At 36.5% G+C, this 13,473-nt stretch overlaps 1 protein-coding gene across 1 annotated transcript in view; it reads right to left on the reverse strand.

Annotated features, from left to right (window-relative positions):
• Positions 1–9,843: 9,843 nt before the first annotated feature.
• The window catches only part of RAB21 (RAB21, member RAS oncogene family), a 30,372-nt gene continuing 26,742 nt past the window's right edge, over positions 9,844–13,473 (reverse strand). Inside the window, exons 6-7 of the mRNA XM_060112144.1 lie at positions 13,339–13,427; positions 9,844–10,596 (exon numbers count right to left, since the gene is read on the reverse strand). Coding sequence (XP_059968127.1) covers positions 10,454–10,596; positions 13,339–13,427 — 232 coding nt within the window. The 3' untranslated portion in view covers positions 9,844–10,453. The remainder of the gene's footprint in view (positions 10,597–13,338; positions 13,428–13,473) is intronic.

Here is a 13,473-nt window from a genome sequence, read left to right on the forward strand (position 1 = left end):
AGAAAAGCCACCACAATAAGAAGCCCACGGGCTTCCCTGGTGGCGCAGTGGTTGAGAGTCTGCCTGCTGATGCAGGGGACACGGGTTTGTGCCCCGGTCCGGGAGGATCTCGCATGCCGCGGAGCGGCTGGGCCCATGAGCCATGGCCGCTGAGCCTGCGCGTCCAGAGCCTGTGCTCCGCAACGGGAGAGGCCACAACAGTGAGAGGCCCGCGTACCGCGGAAAAAAAAAAAAAAAAAAAGCCCACGCACCGCAATGAAGAGTAGCCACCGCTTGCCGCAACTAGAGAAAGCCTGTGCACAGCAACGAAGACCCAATGCAGCCAAAAATAAAATTTAAAAAAAACTAAAAGCTTGTACATTAATATTCATGGAAGCCTTATTTGTAATAGCCAAAGCTGGAAACATCCCAAGTGTCCTTTAACAGATGAATGATGAAACAAACTGTGGCATATCCATACCATGGAATACTACACAGCAATAAAAATGAACTATTGATATATGCAACAACTTGAATGGATCAAGAGAATTATGCTGAATGAAAAAAAAATCAATCCCAAAATGGTTACATGCTACATGATTCCATCTATATAATATTCTTGAAATAGCAAAATTATAGATATGGAAAACAGATTAGTATTTCCAGGGGTTAGTGATTAGGGAGGAAGGAAAAAGGGATGGGAGTAGCTATAAAGGGATAGCACAAGGAAGCTTTGTGGTGATGGAACAGTTCTGTATCTTGGTCATACTGATAGTTACATGAATCTACATGTGATAAAGTTGCATACTCTAGTCACTATTCACACATGTATACAAATAAGTGCATGTAAAACTGGTGAAATCTAGTACATTCTGTGGATTGTATCAGTCAATTTCCTAGTTCTGATATTGTACTACAGTTATATAAAATATTATCATTGGGAAAAAGTGGGTGAAAGGTATATGGAAATTCCCTGTACAATTTTTTGCAAATTTCCAAAGTGTATATTAGATATTTTTTAATTCAGTTGTTTATTTTCACAGGTATATCAGTTAGGATGCCTTTGGCTGCAAGTAGCAAACAATTCAAATAAAAATGTATTAAATAAGTGGATTTTGTTTTGTCTTACATAGCAAAAATTCAAAAGATAATCAGGGTTGATTAACTCACCACTCCAACTTGGTCACCAAAGACCCAGCCTCTTGCTGTATTTCTGCTCTTTCATTTTCAGAATGTTGGCTTTTGTCCTAAACTGTCCACTGAATCTCAAAATGGCTACAGCAGCCCCATTAATCACATCCTTCTACAAAAACATGCAAAGGCCAGAAGAAAGTTTCTTTCATGGATTCCTTTTTTGAGGCTAATGAAAAGACCTCAGGAGTTGTTCTCTCAAACCATATTGGCCAGAATTGCATCTCATTCTCATTCCTAAATTGTATGGCTCTGGAAATGTAGTAGGGCACTGAATATATGGCTTTCAATATCAGAAAGCAGTTAGCAACCAGTTAGCAGTTCCCTTTAAAAGAAAAGGGGAAAAATGGCTGTTGGGTAGACAGCCTATATGTCTGCAACACCATATGTACAGCGGGATTGAAAATTTTGTTTAACCCTTAGGCAATTGAAAAGTAATAGCTCTATAGTTATCCATTATATCTAAGGCCACTGTCATCTCCCCCATGAATAACTGCAACAACTGCCTTGTACTCCCTACCTAAAATATTGTTCCCTTCTAATCCTTTCCCCACAATGAAGCTCAGTGACCTTCTTAATCTTATTTATTTATTTATTTTGGCTGCACTGCTGGGTCTTCGTTGCAGCGCACATGCTTCTCTAGTTGCAGCACCCGGGCTCTCTAGTTGCTGCATGCAGGCTCTAGAGCACGTGGGCTCAGTAGTTGCAGTGCGTGGGCTTAGTTGCAGTATGTAGGATCTTAGTTCCCCAATCAGGGATTGAACCCAGGACCACTGCATTGGGAGAGTCTTAACCACTGCGCCACCAGGGAAGCCCTCAACCCACAACTCTTGAACTTTAGCTCTTAGTTCTGCATTTAAGGAAATTCCCCCTCCCCCACCCCCATATTTTAGAATTATAACCTTGTTAAACATTCCATAGATGAGGACTGCTTATATATAGTGATTATTTTGTAAATAATTCTACATCCAGTTAATAATTTTTTACATTTTTGATTGGAAGAGGCAGCAGCACAACTGTAGTTGTGGCAAAACAGTGAACCAAATGTTGAGGAATTAGGACTGTCAAATGTCAACCTCAAGGCAATGTACCAAAGAGAGGTTCTCACTAAATTAACAATGCCATACCTGACAATCTTCAATAACGCTCATCCAGGATTATGTCCTTAATAAATAAATTTCTTGTGCCACTACTGTTGGCCTTAAGATCTTTGATAGGGAGGAACTACTAAATGCCACTTCTTCAGCTAAAGAACATTTCCAGGTTTAAAAACAGCAATATGGGATTCAATATGGGGAGAGGGGAGCTTACATTGTATAGTTTTTGGACAAGAAGAGTAACTTTGTCACCCAGGAGACAGCCAAAAGTCCTCAAAGCATCTTGTTCTTACTATATAGTTTTTCCTTTACAGGCTTTTTACATTTTGAAGGGCTGTCACTAGATCATTAGAAGTATTCACCTTTTGTGAATTAATGCAGATGAATTAATGCAGATGAATAGAAGTTACTTCTTGATAACTGGTTCATGGAATAGTTTAAAAAAAAAAAACCAATGATTTCCCTCTATTTTCTTCCCAAAAGGACCAAGAAGGGACCTGGATAATTTAACTTTAAAAATACACTGTAATATCAAAAATATTCTTAAAAGGCACTGGAAAGATTATTAGGAAATCCTGATATTCATTAAGCTATCTTTCTGGCCTATATCTTCAATTTCAGGTAGGAAAAAGGCAACCCATACTCTCAAATTGGAAAGTGCCTTTAGAAATACATGTTATATCATGTTACACTCCCCCAAATGAGCCTACTATGACTCAGAAATGGACTGTGTCCTGGGTTACTATCTGGCAACAAGGCAACATCTGTCAAAGGCAAAGAAAACAATATAGTTGCTTTTTTTTTTTTTTTTTTGCGGTATGCGGGCCTCTCACTGTTGTGGCCTCCCCCGTTGCGGAGCACAGGCTCCGGACGCGCAGGCTCCGGACGCGCAGGCTCAGCGGCCATGGCTCACGGGCCCAGCCGCTCCGCGGCATATGGGATCCTCCCAGACCGGGGCACGAACCCGTATCCCCTGCATCGGCAGGCGGACTCTCAACCACTTGCGCCACCAGGGAGGCCCTATAGTTGCTTTTTTAAATGCATTTTTTATAGATTAAAAAAAGCAGCCATGTAAACAAGCAAAAGGCATCTGTTTCTTCAGTGCTACAACAAAGTTTGGAAAAGCAATTTGGACTTGAGGATCATTTAATTGCCACTTGAGGCTAGAAAACAAGTTATTCTATTTTAATCTGGCTTGAAAATGTATTATTTTGCAATACTCAAAATCAGTCTGGTCAGCTTTACATCAAATTCACTATCAACTTCAACTACTGTCATTCTAATTACTGCACCTGAAAAGTTTGACTGGTATATATCTATGTGATCAAATACAGAATGTCAACATGTGTGTTTGGCTGACCTCATATCCATAGATAAACTATCTACATCCTAGACTGTGGGCAATGGTAGAATGTGAACATGTGTGTTTGGCTGACCTCATATCCACAGATAAACTATCTACATCCTAGACTATGGGCAATGGTAATCAGTTCATCTCCAAGCTCTCACTGTAAAGAAAGTCTGGTTCCCCTGTGTATGCTCTGGGCACTCAATTAATGAATGAAATTGATGGAACAGTCATGATGAGCAGAACATCTTTTAAACTTTTTTAAATACCATATGGAAACAATTAACAAAATCATGTAAACTTGTGCTTAACTTGCTTTCTGAATTATTTTCATTAAAAGTCAAATATGAATAAATTTGTTGTTCTGGAGCACATACATTTAACTTTGTGTCACAGCACTCACATGCTAGGCTATAGCCTTGACGGTGCAGAGTACTCATAAAATAATTGCTGAGGACACTGAAATGTTCCCCAAGCAGGAAAATATGCCAAGAGAATGCACCAACCCAGAATTACATGGGTATCAAGGACTTTGGACTTCCTCACCCCTTTTTCCCAGCACCATTTCCATAAGGGGCAGAAACCGAAAATTTGATTTGACTTCCCCAGAATGCTACAGTTACTCCTTAAGGTTAATTTACAATAAACATAAAACATCTTAAGAGTCAGGTAGTTAACTTCTAGTTCAAGAAATGTCACCACTGATTTAACTTTCTTTAAAAAGGTATGATTCTGGGCTTCCCTGGTGGCACAGTGGTTAAGAATCTGCCTGCCAATGCAGGGGACACGGGTTCGGGCCCTGGTCCGGGAAGATCCCACATGCCGCGGAGCAACTAAGCCCGTGCGCCATTAACTACTGAGCCTGCGCTCTAGGGCCCGCGAGCCACAACTACTGAACCCGCGTGCCACAACTACTGAAGCCCATGTGCCTAGAGCCCATGCTCCACAACGAGAAGCCACTGCAATGAGAAGCCTGCGCACCTCAATGAAGAGTAGCCCCCACTCTCTGCAGCTAGAGAAAGCCCGCGTGCAGCAACGAAGACCCAACACAGCCAAAAATAAATAATTTTTTTTTAAAAAAGGTATGATCAGGTTTGTTCTTGGAAAGTTGGTCAGTTGATTGAGGACAGAATTTGACATAGGGTAGAAATTGCTTTCATGGAATTGAAATTTTATAAAGGCTAAATATAAAACATTTATGTATGAGATACAGACACATACCAAATTGTTAACAATCCATCTAAAGAGGGATGTGAGATAGTGGGGAGACATCTGAAGAGGGGCTTTCATTTTTTATTATATATTAAAGGCACAGATCAAACAAGTCTTAATTTTTGGTAGCATGAAGTCTTGTGTTACATAACTGCTCAAAGTTGTATAAAGACTCGTTTTAGTTTGCCCTGTCCTCTTTTCCTATCAACTATACCTTCCCTCTTTTTCCTTCTTCCCTCAAGTAAAAACCTATCCTGAATAAAGAAAAATCTGCTAAATTCCTGAATTTTATGTATTAATCAGTCAACAGGGGGGCAAAAGTAAAATACTTCAAATGAATTGTAGGCAGATGCCTTTCTAATTTCCTGATTCACATGCTTAAAAGAGACCCTGGCTCTAAGGTAAGCACTGACTGGCATTTAAATTCTATGATTCCAGTGAACTCCACCTAATTGACCAGATTCCTTTGGGGAAGCTTTTTTTTTTTTTTTTTCCTTTTAGGCCACGTGGCATGTGAGACCCCAGTTCCCCCACCAAGGATCTAACCCATGCCCCCTGCCTTGGGAGCATGGAGTCCTAACCACTGGACAGCCAGGGAAGTCCCTGGGGAAGGTTTTATGGAGAGTCAGAAGTTATATAAAAAGGCAAAATACACCCAAAGAGATTTGGGAGAAATGAAAGTGTATATATTCACATAAGAGCTCCTAGACATATTGGTAAGAAAAAAAGCAGGTTGAAAAACATATGCATAGTAGGACACAATTTATGTAAAAATTTTAAATGCACAAAAGTATGTACTTCTATAGGTAAATATATATGTATATAAATGCCTAAAGAAAAGGTGATGGAAGAGTATACACTATAGAGCAATAGTTACCATTTGGGGGGTACACTAGGGGCACTTCTATAATAATCTGTATTTTTTATTTTTTCCTAGAGTATAGTCTTAGGTAATTAAACACAAACTGAGGAACTTTTATACTTCTAGGAAGTACTACATATGATGGTTTCCTTAAAAGAGCTTGCTACCACTGAAGATACAGTTTAGCAAATACCACTGTTCTGTTTTTCAACATCATCATACTTTATCCCTGCTGTCCCTCACCTTTCTCTCATTGCTCTACATAAGTTCAAATTTAAGGAAATCATATTCACTTTTTCTTGAGTATTTGATAATAAAGAAATGATTCAGTTGCCAGGAAGTATCAAAATCAAAGAGAGAACTGATACAGTGGGAATAAAGGTCATTTAAGTAGGCAGGCTCATCCTTTGGCTTTAATGCAATGTACTTGGAAATATGTGCAGTATTCTGGAGAGGACAAGATGCTTTAAGATTCTTTCTGGGTGGACCATGTAACAGGCCACGTTCATTATCTACTGCAGAAAGGTTAACACTCAAAAGCACACTCAGCTTCCTTAGAAAAGAGATGATATATAAATCCCAGATAGCCCAAGCAATGCTAAAGATCTATCAAAGTGATATTTGTTTAGAAGCAAAGTATTTTTGCTTAAAATTGGAAACTCTTAAGAATATTTCTAAATTTTTTTCATTACATATGATTAATACTAAAATACTTACATTTAGGAAAGTTTGCTCAGAATTGTAATTAATTTGTTTTCTTGAAAAGGGAAAAGCCATCGAAGTCAGATGTATGTGTAGCATGAATTTTAGTCCACAACACCAAATATATTCCTCTGTTTGGCTGATAAAAAACTACAGGACAGCAACTTACTAGAATCAATGCCTACTATGAAATCAAATAAATGTGTTATGTTCAATGAATCCCAGCTTTTAATTATTAAAATCTACGTAATGCATTTTATAATTTAGAAAAGAATACTTAAGGATCTACTTAGTCTCTATATCTTTAGAAATTACTGTAAGGCTCTTGCTGGTCAATACTATCTGAACCCTTTTCTAGAAGATCTCAACATTTTAAATGGTCACAAATTATGTATTCCCTCTTTGTCACACTGTAACTATATAAAAAAAAAGACTGTGAAAACTATAATGGCAAACAGAAGTCAAAAGATAAATTTCAAAAGTCAAAGGCACAAGTCGAACCCTTCTAGACATAAGTGGTAATTATAAATGTAAGTTATATTATCTGAAAATAATATAAGATCAATGATCTAGACCCCTGGTAGCATTTATAATACAGAAAATTGCAAATTATGCATTAAAAGAAATAAACAGTATAACAATTCATTTTTTAATGTTCTAAATATTTGGCACAATGCATAACTTGCCTTATTTAGAAGCCATCTGATAAAAGTAATGTAGTATTTTAAATGATTTTTAAAATGGTCAGGTTGTAGAATTTCCTATCTACCTTTCATTCTACTTCTTACTACGCTCCTTCTCTATTTCTCAAATTTTACTTTTTCTTACTGAAAATCTAAAAATGAAATATCATTCTTCTGTTATTTTAATGCCAAATAAAAAGTAATCACTAATAATATATGGCTAATATTTTTTAAAAGATTTCAATTTAGCTGTAACAGCCATAGCTTTAGGCTATTTTCAGGAGATAACCCCAGAAGAAAAGAAATTCAAACACTCATATTTCATATGGTAACGTGATGCTTGTTTCGTTTCAGATTACTGTTTACCCCAAAATTGCTGCAATATACATTTTTAAAAACAATAATCTTCCTCTATAATCACAATGCAAAACAAGAAGCAGAATATGCATCATTACAGAAACAGTGATTGTATACTTTAAATATTCAGATACCTTTTTAATGACTATCTTAAACCAATTTTTAATTATATATATGAAGAGTATACACTTACTAGTTGAAAAATATATTGGTTCTACCTACCTACTACTTTTAATACACAACACGATAACTTGTGTCTTCTTCCTAACAGCACAATTATAAGGACAGGAACACAAAAGATAGGTATTAGAAAGGTGAAGAAAGTATCAGAAAAACTTCCTCAGCCTTGGTTTATCATTTTTTTATCTTTCCTTTGTATACATGCTGCAACTGATTGGTCCTCTTTCATTACCCTTTCACCCTATTCCTATCTAAAGACCTTCTGGGCTTCAGAGTAAGGTCAGGTATACCATATAATCTATTGTTGCTACTGAATTAGTTTAAATTACAAGTTAAAAAAAGAAGAATGAAATGACTGAGGTTAAGAAAGGTACATAGAGGGCTTCCCTGGTGGCGCAGTGGCTGAGAGTCCGCCTGCTGATGCTGGGGACACAGGTTCGTGCCCTGGTCCGGGAAGATCCCACACGCTGCGAAGCGGCTGGGCCCGTGAGCCATGGCTGCTGACCCTGCGCGTCTGGAGCCTGTGCTCCACAACGGGAGAGGCCCCAACAGTGAGAGGACCGCGTACCGCAAAAAAAAAAAAAAAAAAAAAAAAAAAGAAAAAGAAAGGTACATAGAAGCCAAAGAAGAGTAAAGAAAAGAAAAGGAAAAAAAAAACATCGAGAGTGGTTGTACCATATCAATAATTATCTGGCAACTCTGGAGCAGAGGTTTCTATCTGGACTTTATATCATTAATATAGGGTCAAAAATCGAGAGTACAACTCTCCAATTATCAGGCTTTATGATTTTATTTTTTGGAATAAAGCTCAATTTCATGTCTAATTAGTTTTAAAAACATACTTCACTCCAATGGAGAAGAGCTTCTTTCCCATCTACATCTACAACAGTAGAAATGACAAGGCTTTCTTTACTACCAGGAGGGCAAAAACAATTTTTTCTTTTATCTGTACTCATGATTTCCCCTGCCTCCCTCCACCTCCTGCATAAACAGTAACTTCACAGGAAACCAAGAGACTACACAGACAATTTTAGCTTATCTTCCTGAAGACTCTTTCCACCCTGCCCTCCCTAAACACACACAGTGGAGAAGCAGTGTGTTGAGTTTGACAAGGACAATAATTAAGGAAGGTAAAATGAGGCCTTATAGAATACTTAATACTAAGTTAAAATTCTAATATCATAACATCAAGGTGTCAATTTATTCAACTTTAACCCATCTGGGAAAGTTACTTCTTTAGTAACTATAACCTCATTATATTCTTTTAATTGCTCATGCTAACAACTTTATTGTATACTATTGCATCTTGTAAGAAGTAAATCCAGGGACCATTCCATTTTATCTTAGACATAACATTTACTAGTTTTCCAAGCATGACAGAAATGGAAAAATATATATATTAGAACAAGAACAATTTATGTTAATTTCCACAATTTGTGTTCCTCCTATGAGCAGTGCCTGATTCTATTCTATCAGTCCTATGCTTAAAGAAAAAAAAAAAAAACTTAATGAGAGACTAATTTACAAAGTATACAAGAATATAATTTTATAATAAATCTTTCCAGTGTTTGCTATAACTTCATTACATGAAATGTTTCCCTTCAAAGAAACTGAGAAGGATAGCTCTTATAAAATGAAACAAAGCTTTCTGTGTTCATCTCTGGCAAGCAGTGACCAGAAACAGCTTGCTCACAAAGGATCTAAAAGTACTGCCTGTGGAGGAGAAACTACCACTAACATGCTGTATGAATGAGTCTTGGTGAGTGGCTACTATCTGGGACTTCTTCCTCTCTTCTCATACCAATGAGTCCATCTCACATAAAGCCTAAGAGAAAACTAAAGCCTTGCAGCAGTGAAACTCAGCATGCTCCACTCAAATACTTCTAAGGTAACCATTCTAAAGCAAAATCAGCAGAAGTCATCTCTTTCTTTTATCCAAACAAAAAAAACCAGAAAACAAAAAACAAACAAAACAAAAAAAACCACAAAAGAACAACAACAAAAAAAACCCCAAACCAAAAGGCAAATGCTGTTGCTCAATTATTAGATGGATTTACAGAGGCAAAAAATGTGACAACAGCAATAATTCAAGTAAAGTATATGAGAAAATTTAAACAACGCCACTTTCAAGTTAAGACAAAAGTGAAGGGGAACTGTGATCAGAGTCAAAAAGCTTAGACATTATCACCAAATGTTAATTCACTTTACAGTCATCAATGAGACTACTGTATATATTTTTGCACCTTGCGCTTGTAAAAGCAGATAAAATATTTAATATGTAATTTACAATGTATTTTATCAGCTCAGCATACAGGATGAATATAGATTATATCAAAGTGTAGTAGACAGTTAGGGGCCTGTGCAAACCCTGCAAAAATAGTACTTCAGGTATCTGCCAATTTAAAAAAAAAGAAAACAAAAACAGTTTGCTGTTTAGAAGTGATACAATTCAAACTACCACAAAATACAAAGGACTGCAAAAATGTATACCATTCCAACAACATATATAAGTTATTAAATAAAGATTTGATTTAAAAGAATATAAATGAAGCCTTTAAGTAGGTCTTTTCTACATGCATATTACTCCTTGTTAAAGAAAAAAAATATGTAAAAAGGCCATTGGTAATTGCTTTGTTAACATGTGTAGAAAATGCCAATTCTCTGGTCACGAACCCCACTAAGTTTAGCACTTAAGGTCTCTGCAGTGTTATAAACGTAATTTAAAATACTGTTAACTCTCTAATTCCATTGGTAAAATAATGTGACTTGGAATATGGCAGTCTTTGTGTTGAGGGCAAGGATCCACAGTTTATTTGTTTTTTTATTCCTTAGGGGTGAACAGTTATCCAGAAGAACAGCACCCTCCGCCACTGCTCTGGGCTTGAGGTTCATCATCAATAATTTGTACACCTCGCCTTGCAGCTCCTGGTTGACTGGAGCCATTGCCTTTTGCCCTTTCATCCACTTGTGCTGTTTCTATCATCCCTAAGAGAGGGAGAAAGCAGAAATTATTTAGGACCACAACCGGCGTTTTCTGTTTCTATAATTTCAGTTTACCACCATGATAGCTATTTCTGACTTTCAACCAACAAGGAAACTAGCTAAAATTAATAGCAAGTGTACTTGTCCAGTTGTATAACAGCCACAGTGACATCACCAGAGAAAAAAAGTTTTTTATTTAAACAAATGACTGTATACAAGTGTCATCCTTAAGATTTTCCAAGTATACTTAGAAATACGTCAAAGAAGGTCAAATTGTTCCAAGTACAAGCAATATTTAGGGTACAAGATTTATTCTTCAATAAGTCATGTAAACTTTTAACCAAATAACATTTGAAAGAACAAAAGAGTTTAAGATGAAAGAGGAAGAACAAAGCTGGAGGACTCACACTATCTGATTTAAAGATACAGCAGAAGTTGCTCGAATGATGACAGTGAGATACTGGTGATTGTGTGGTCCAGCACAATCTTTTCAAGAGACAGTACTGGAACTGGACATTTACATGTAAAAAATAAAAGTTCAATCTATATCTCCCACCATATGTGAAAATTAACAAAAAATTAATTACAGACTTAAATGTAAAACAAAATTTCTAGAAGAAAACACAGGAGGAAATCTCTGTAGAAGAAAATCTTTATGACTTTGAGTTACCAAAGGTTTCTCACGTAAGACAGAAAAACATGACTCATACAGAAAACCTGATACATCAGACCTCATTAAAATTTAGAACTTCAGCTCTTTGAGAGACAGTTAAGAAAAATGAGAGTATAAGACACAGACTATGAGTAAATAGTTGCAAACTACATATCTGAAAAGATGAGGAAAGAAAAGAGAGTCCTTAAAACAGAGTAAGGTTTCTTAAACTTGGGTCCAGAGATTGCTCTTGAACAATGGTTTCCAAATTGAGGCATACGGGATAATCCACTGAGGTAAAATTAGGCAAACGTTCAATTTATTTTTCCTTAACCTTTCAAAATTTCTATTTTTTTAATGTATATTTTACAATATGGAAAATCATAAGTACTTGTACATGTTCTATAATTTTTAAAATAAACATATAGAGAATATTCAATTCTTTTATATAAAGATATGATATTTAACACTTATAAGCCACTGATCTAGAACCTCAGTACTCAAAGTATGGTCTGAGGACTAGTGTCATTACCGCTTGGGTGTCTGTTAGTAAAGAGAAGCTCAGGCCCACATCAGACGCACTTTATCAAATTATGCATTTTAACAAGATCTCCTAGTGACTGATATGTACAGCAGTGGTTCTCAAATTTTAGTATGCATCAGAATCATAACGAGGGATTAAAACACAGATTCTGGGCACCACCTCCAGAGATTCCGATTCAGTAGGTTTGGGGTAAGACCCAAGAATTTGCACTTCTAACATACTCTCAAGTAATGCTAATGCTGCTGATTACGGGACCACATTTAGAGAATTAATGCTCTAGAAGAATTATGAATGATCTTCAAGCTTACATAAAACTGAAATTTACTTCAAAGTTTGTGTATATGTACATTTTTTAGAGCAAAAAGCCATCATTCTGAGGTCTATAACTACAAAGAATATAATTTGACAAAATCATTTCAATCCATTATTCTACAGACTAGGGTTTTCCTTAGTGTGCATTCTATTGGTGATACGAGAAATGACTTTCAGATTGTATATAATAAACATTTTCCTTTCTCTTTTTTTAATACGGAAAAGCTCAAACATATATAAAAGTAGAAAAAAGAGCATAATGAAAATCTGTATGTCCATCACACAATTTCATCCATACTTGGCAATCATCCCTACCATTATTTTAAATCAAATCCCAGATACATAATTTTATTCATAAATTATTTTAATATGATTTCTAAAAGATAAAAACATTTTAAAAAATAAGAATTCTTTTTTAAACATAACCACTACACAATAACCACGCCTAAAAAGATTTACAATAATTTCTTAATAGCATCAATATCCAGTGAGTGTTCATATAGTCCCAATTTTTTCACAAATGTTCTTTTTCACTAGTTTGTCAAATTAGGATCCAAATAAGGTCCATCCACTACAACAGGTTGTTACAACTCTTAGATCTGTTTTATTCTGTCCATTCCCCTTCCATTTTTATTTTTAATAGTAATGCATATATTTTAATATGTATTTAGCAAATACTACACATAAGATTTCATAGCCATTGATTACTACTTGAAATAGGGCTAAAGAAGGTATTTAAGCTTCAAAAAATGCGTTAAAGATATTAAGTAAATAATAATAGTGGTTGATGCAACAAATCATCAATATGGTCAAAATGGAAACTGTAAAACATCACCCCAGGGGCTTCCCTGGTGGTGCAGTGGTTAGGACTCTGCCTGCCAATGCAGGGGACATGGGTTCGAGCCCTGGTCCCGGAAGATCCCACATGCCGTGGAGCAACTAAGCCCGTGCGCCACAACTACTGATCCTGTGCTCTAGAGCCCGCGAGCCACAACTACTGAAGCCCACGCGCCTAGAGCCCATGCTCCGCAACAAGAAGCCACCGCAATGAGAAGCCCGCGCACCATAATGAAGAGTAGCCCCCGCTCGCCGCAACTAGAGAAAGCCCGCGCGCAGCAACGAAGACCCAACGCAGCCAAAAATAAATAAATAAAATAAATAAATTAAAAACAAAAAACAAACAAAAAAAATCACTCCAGAAATATTACCAATGTTTTAAAAAGAGCCATATACCTACTTTTACAAAGGTCAAGAAAAAGTTCCTCAATTCCTTTGTTCTGTTTGGCTGAAGTATGATAATGTTTTGCTCCCACAGATTCTGCATACCTTAAAAAAAAAAGTAACATCAGTAATTGACGTAAAAATATGTTTC

The sequence above is a fragment of the Mesoplodon densirostris genome, chromosome 11, assembly GCF_025265405.1.
Source record: "Mesoplodon densirostris isolate mMesDen1 chromosome 11, mMesDen1 primary haplotype, whole genome shotgun sequence".
NCBI lineage: Eukaryota > Metazoa > Chordata > Mammalia > Artiodactyla > Ziphiidae > Mesoplodon > Mesoplodon densirostris.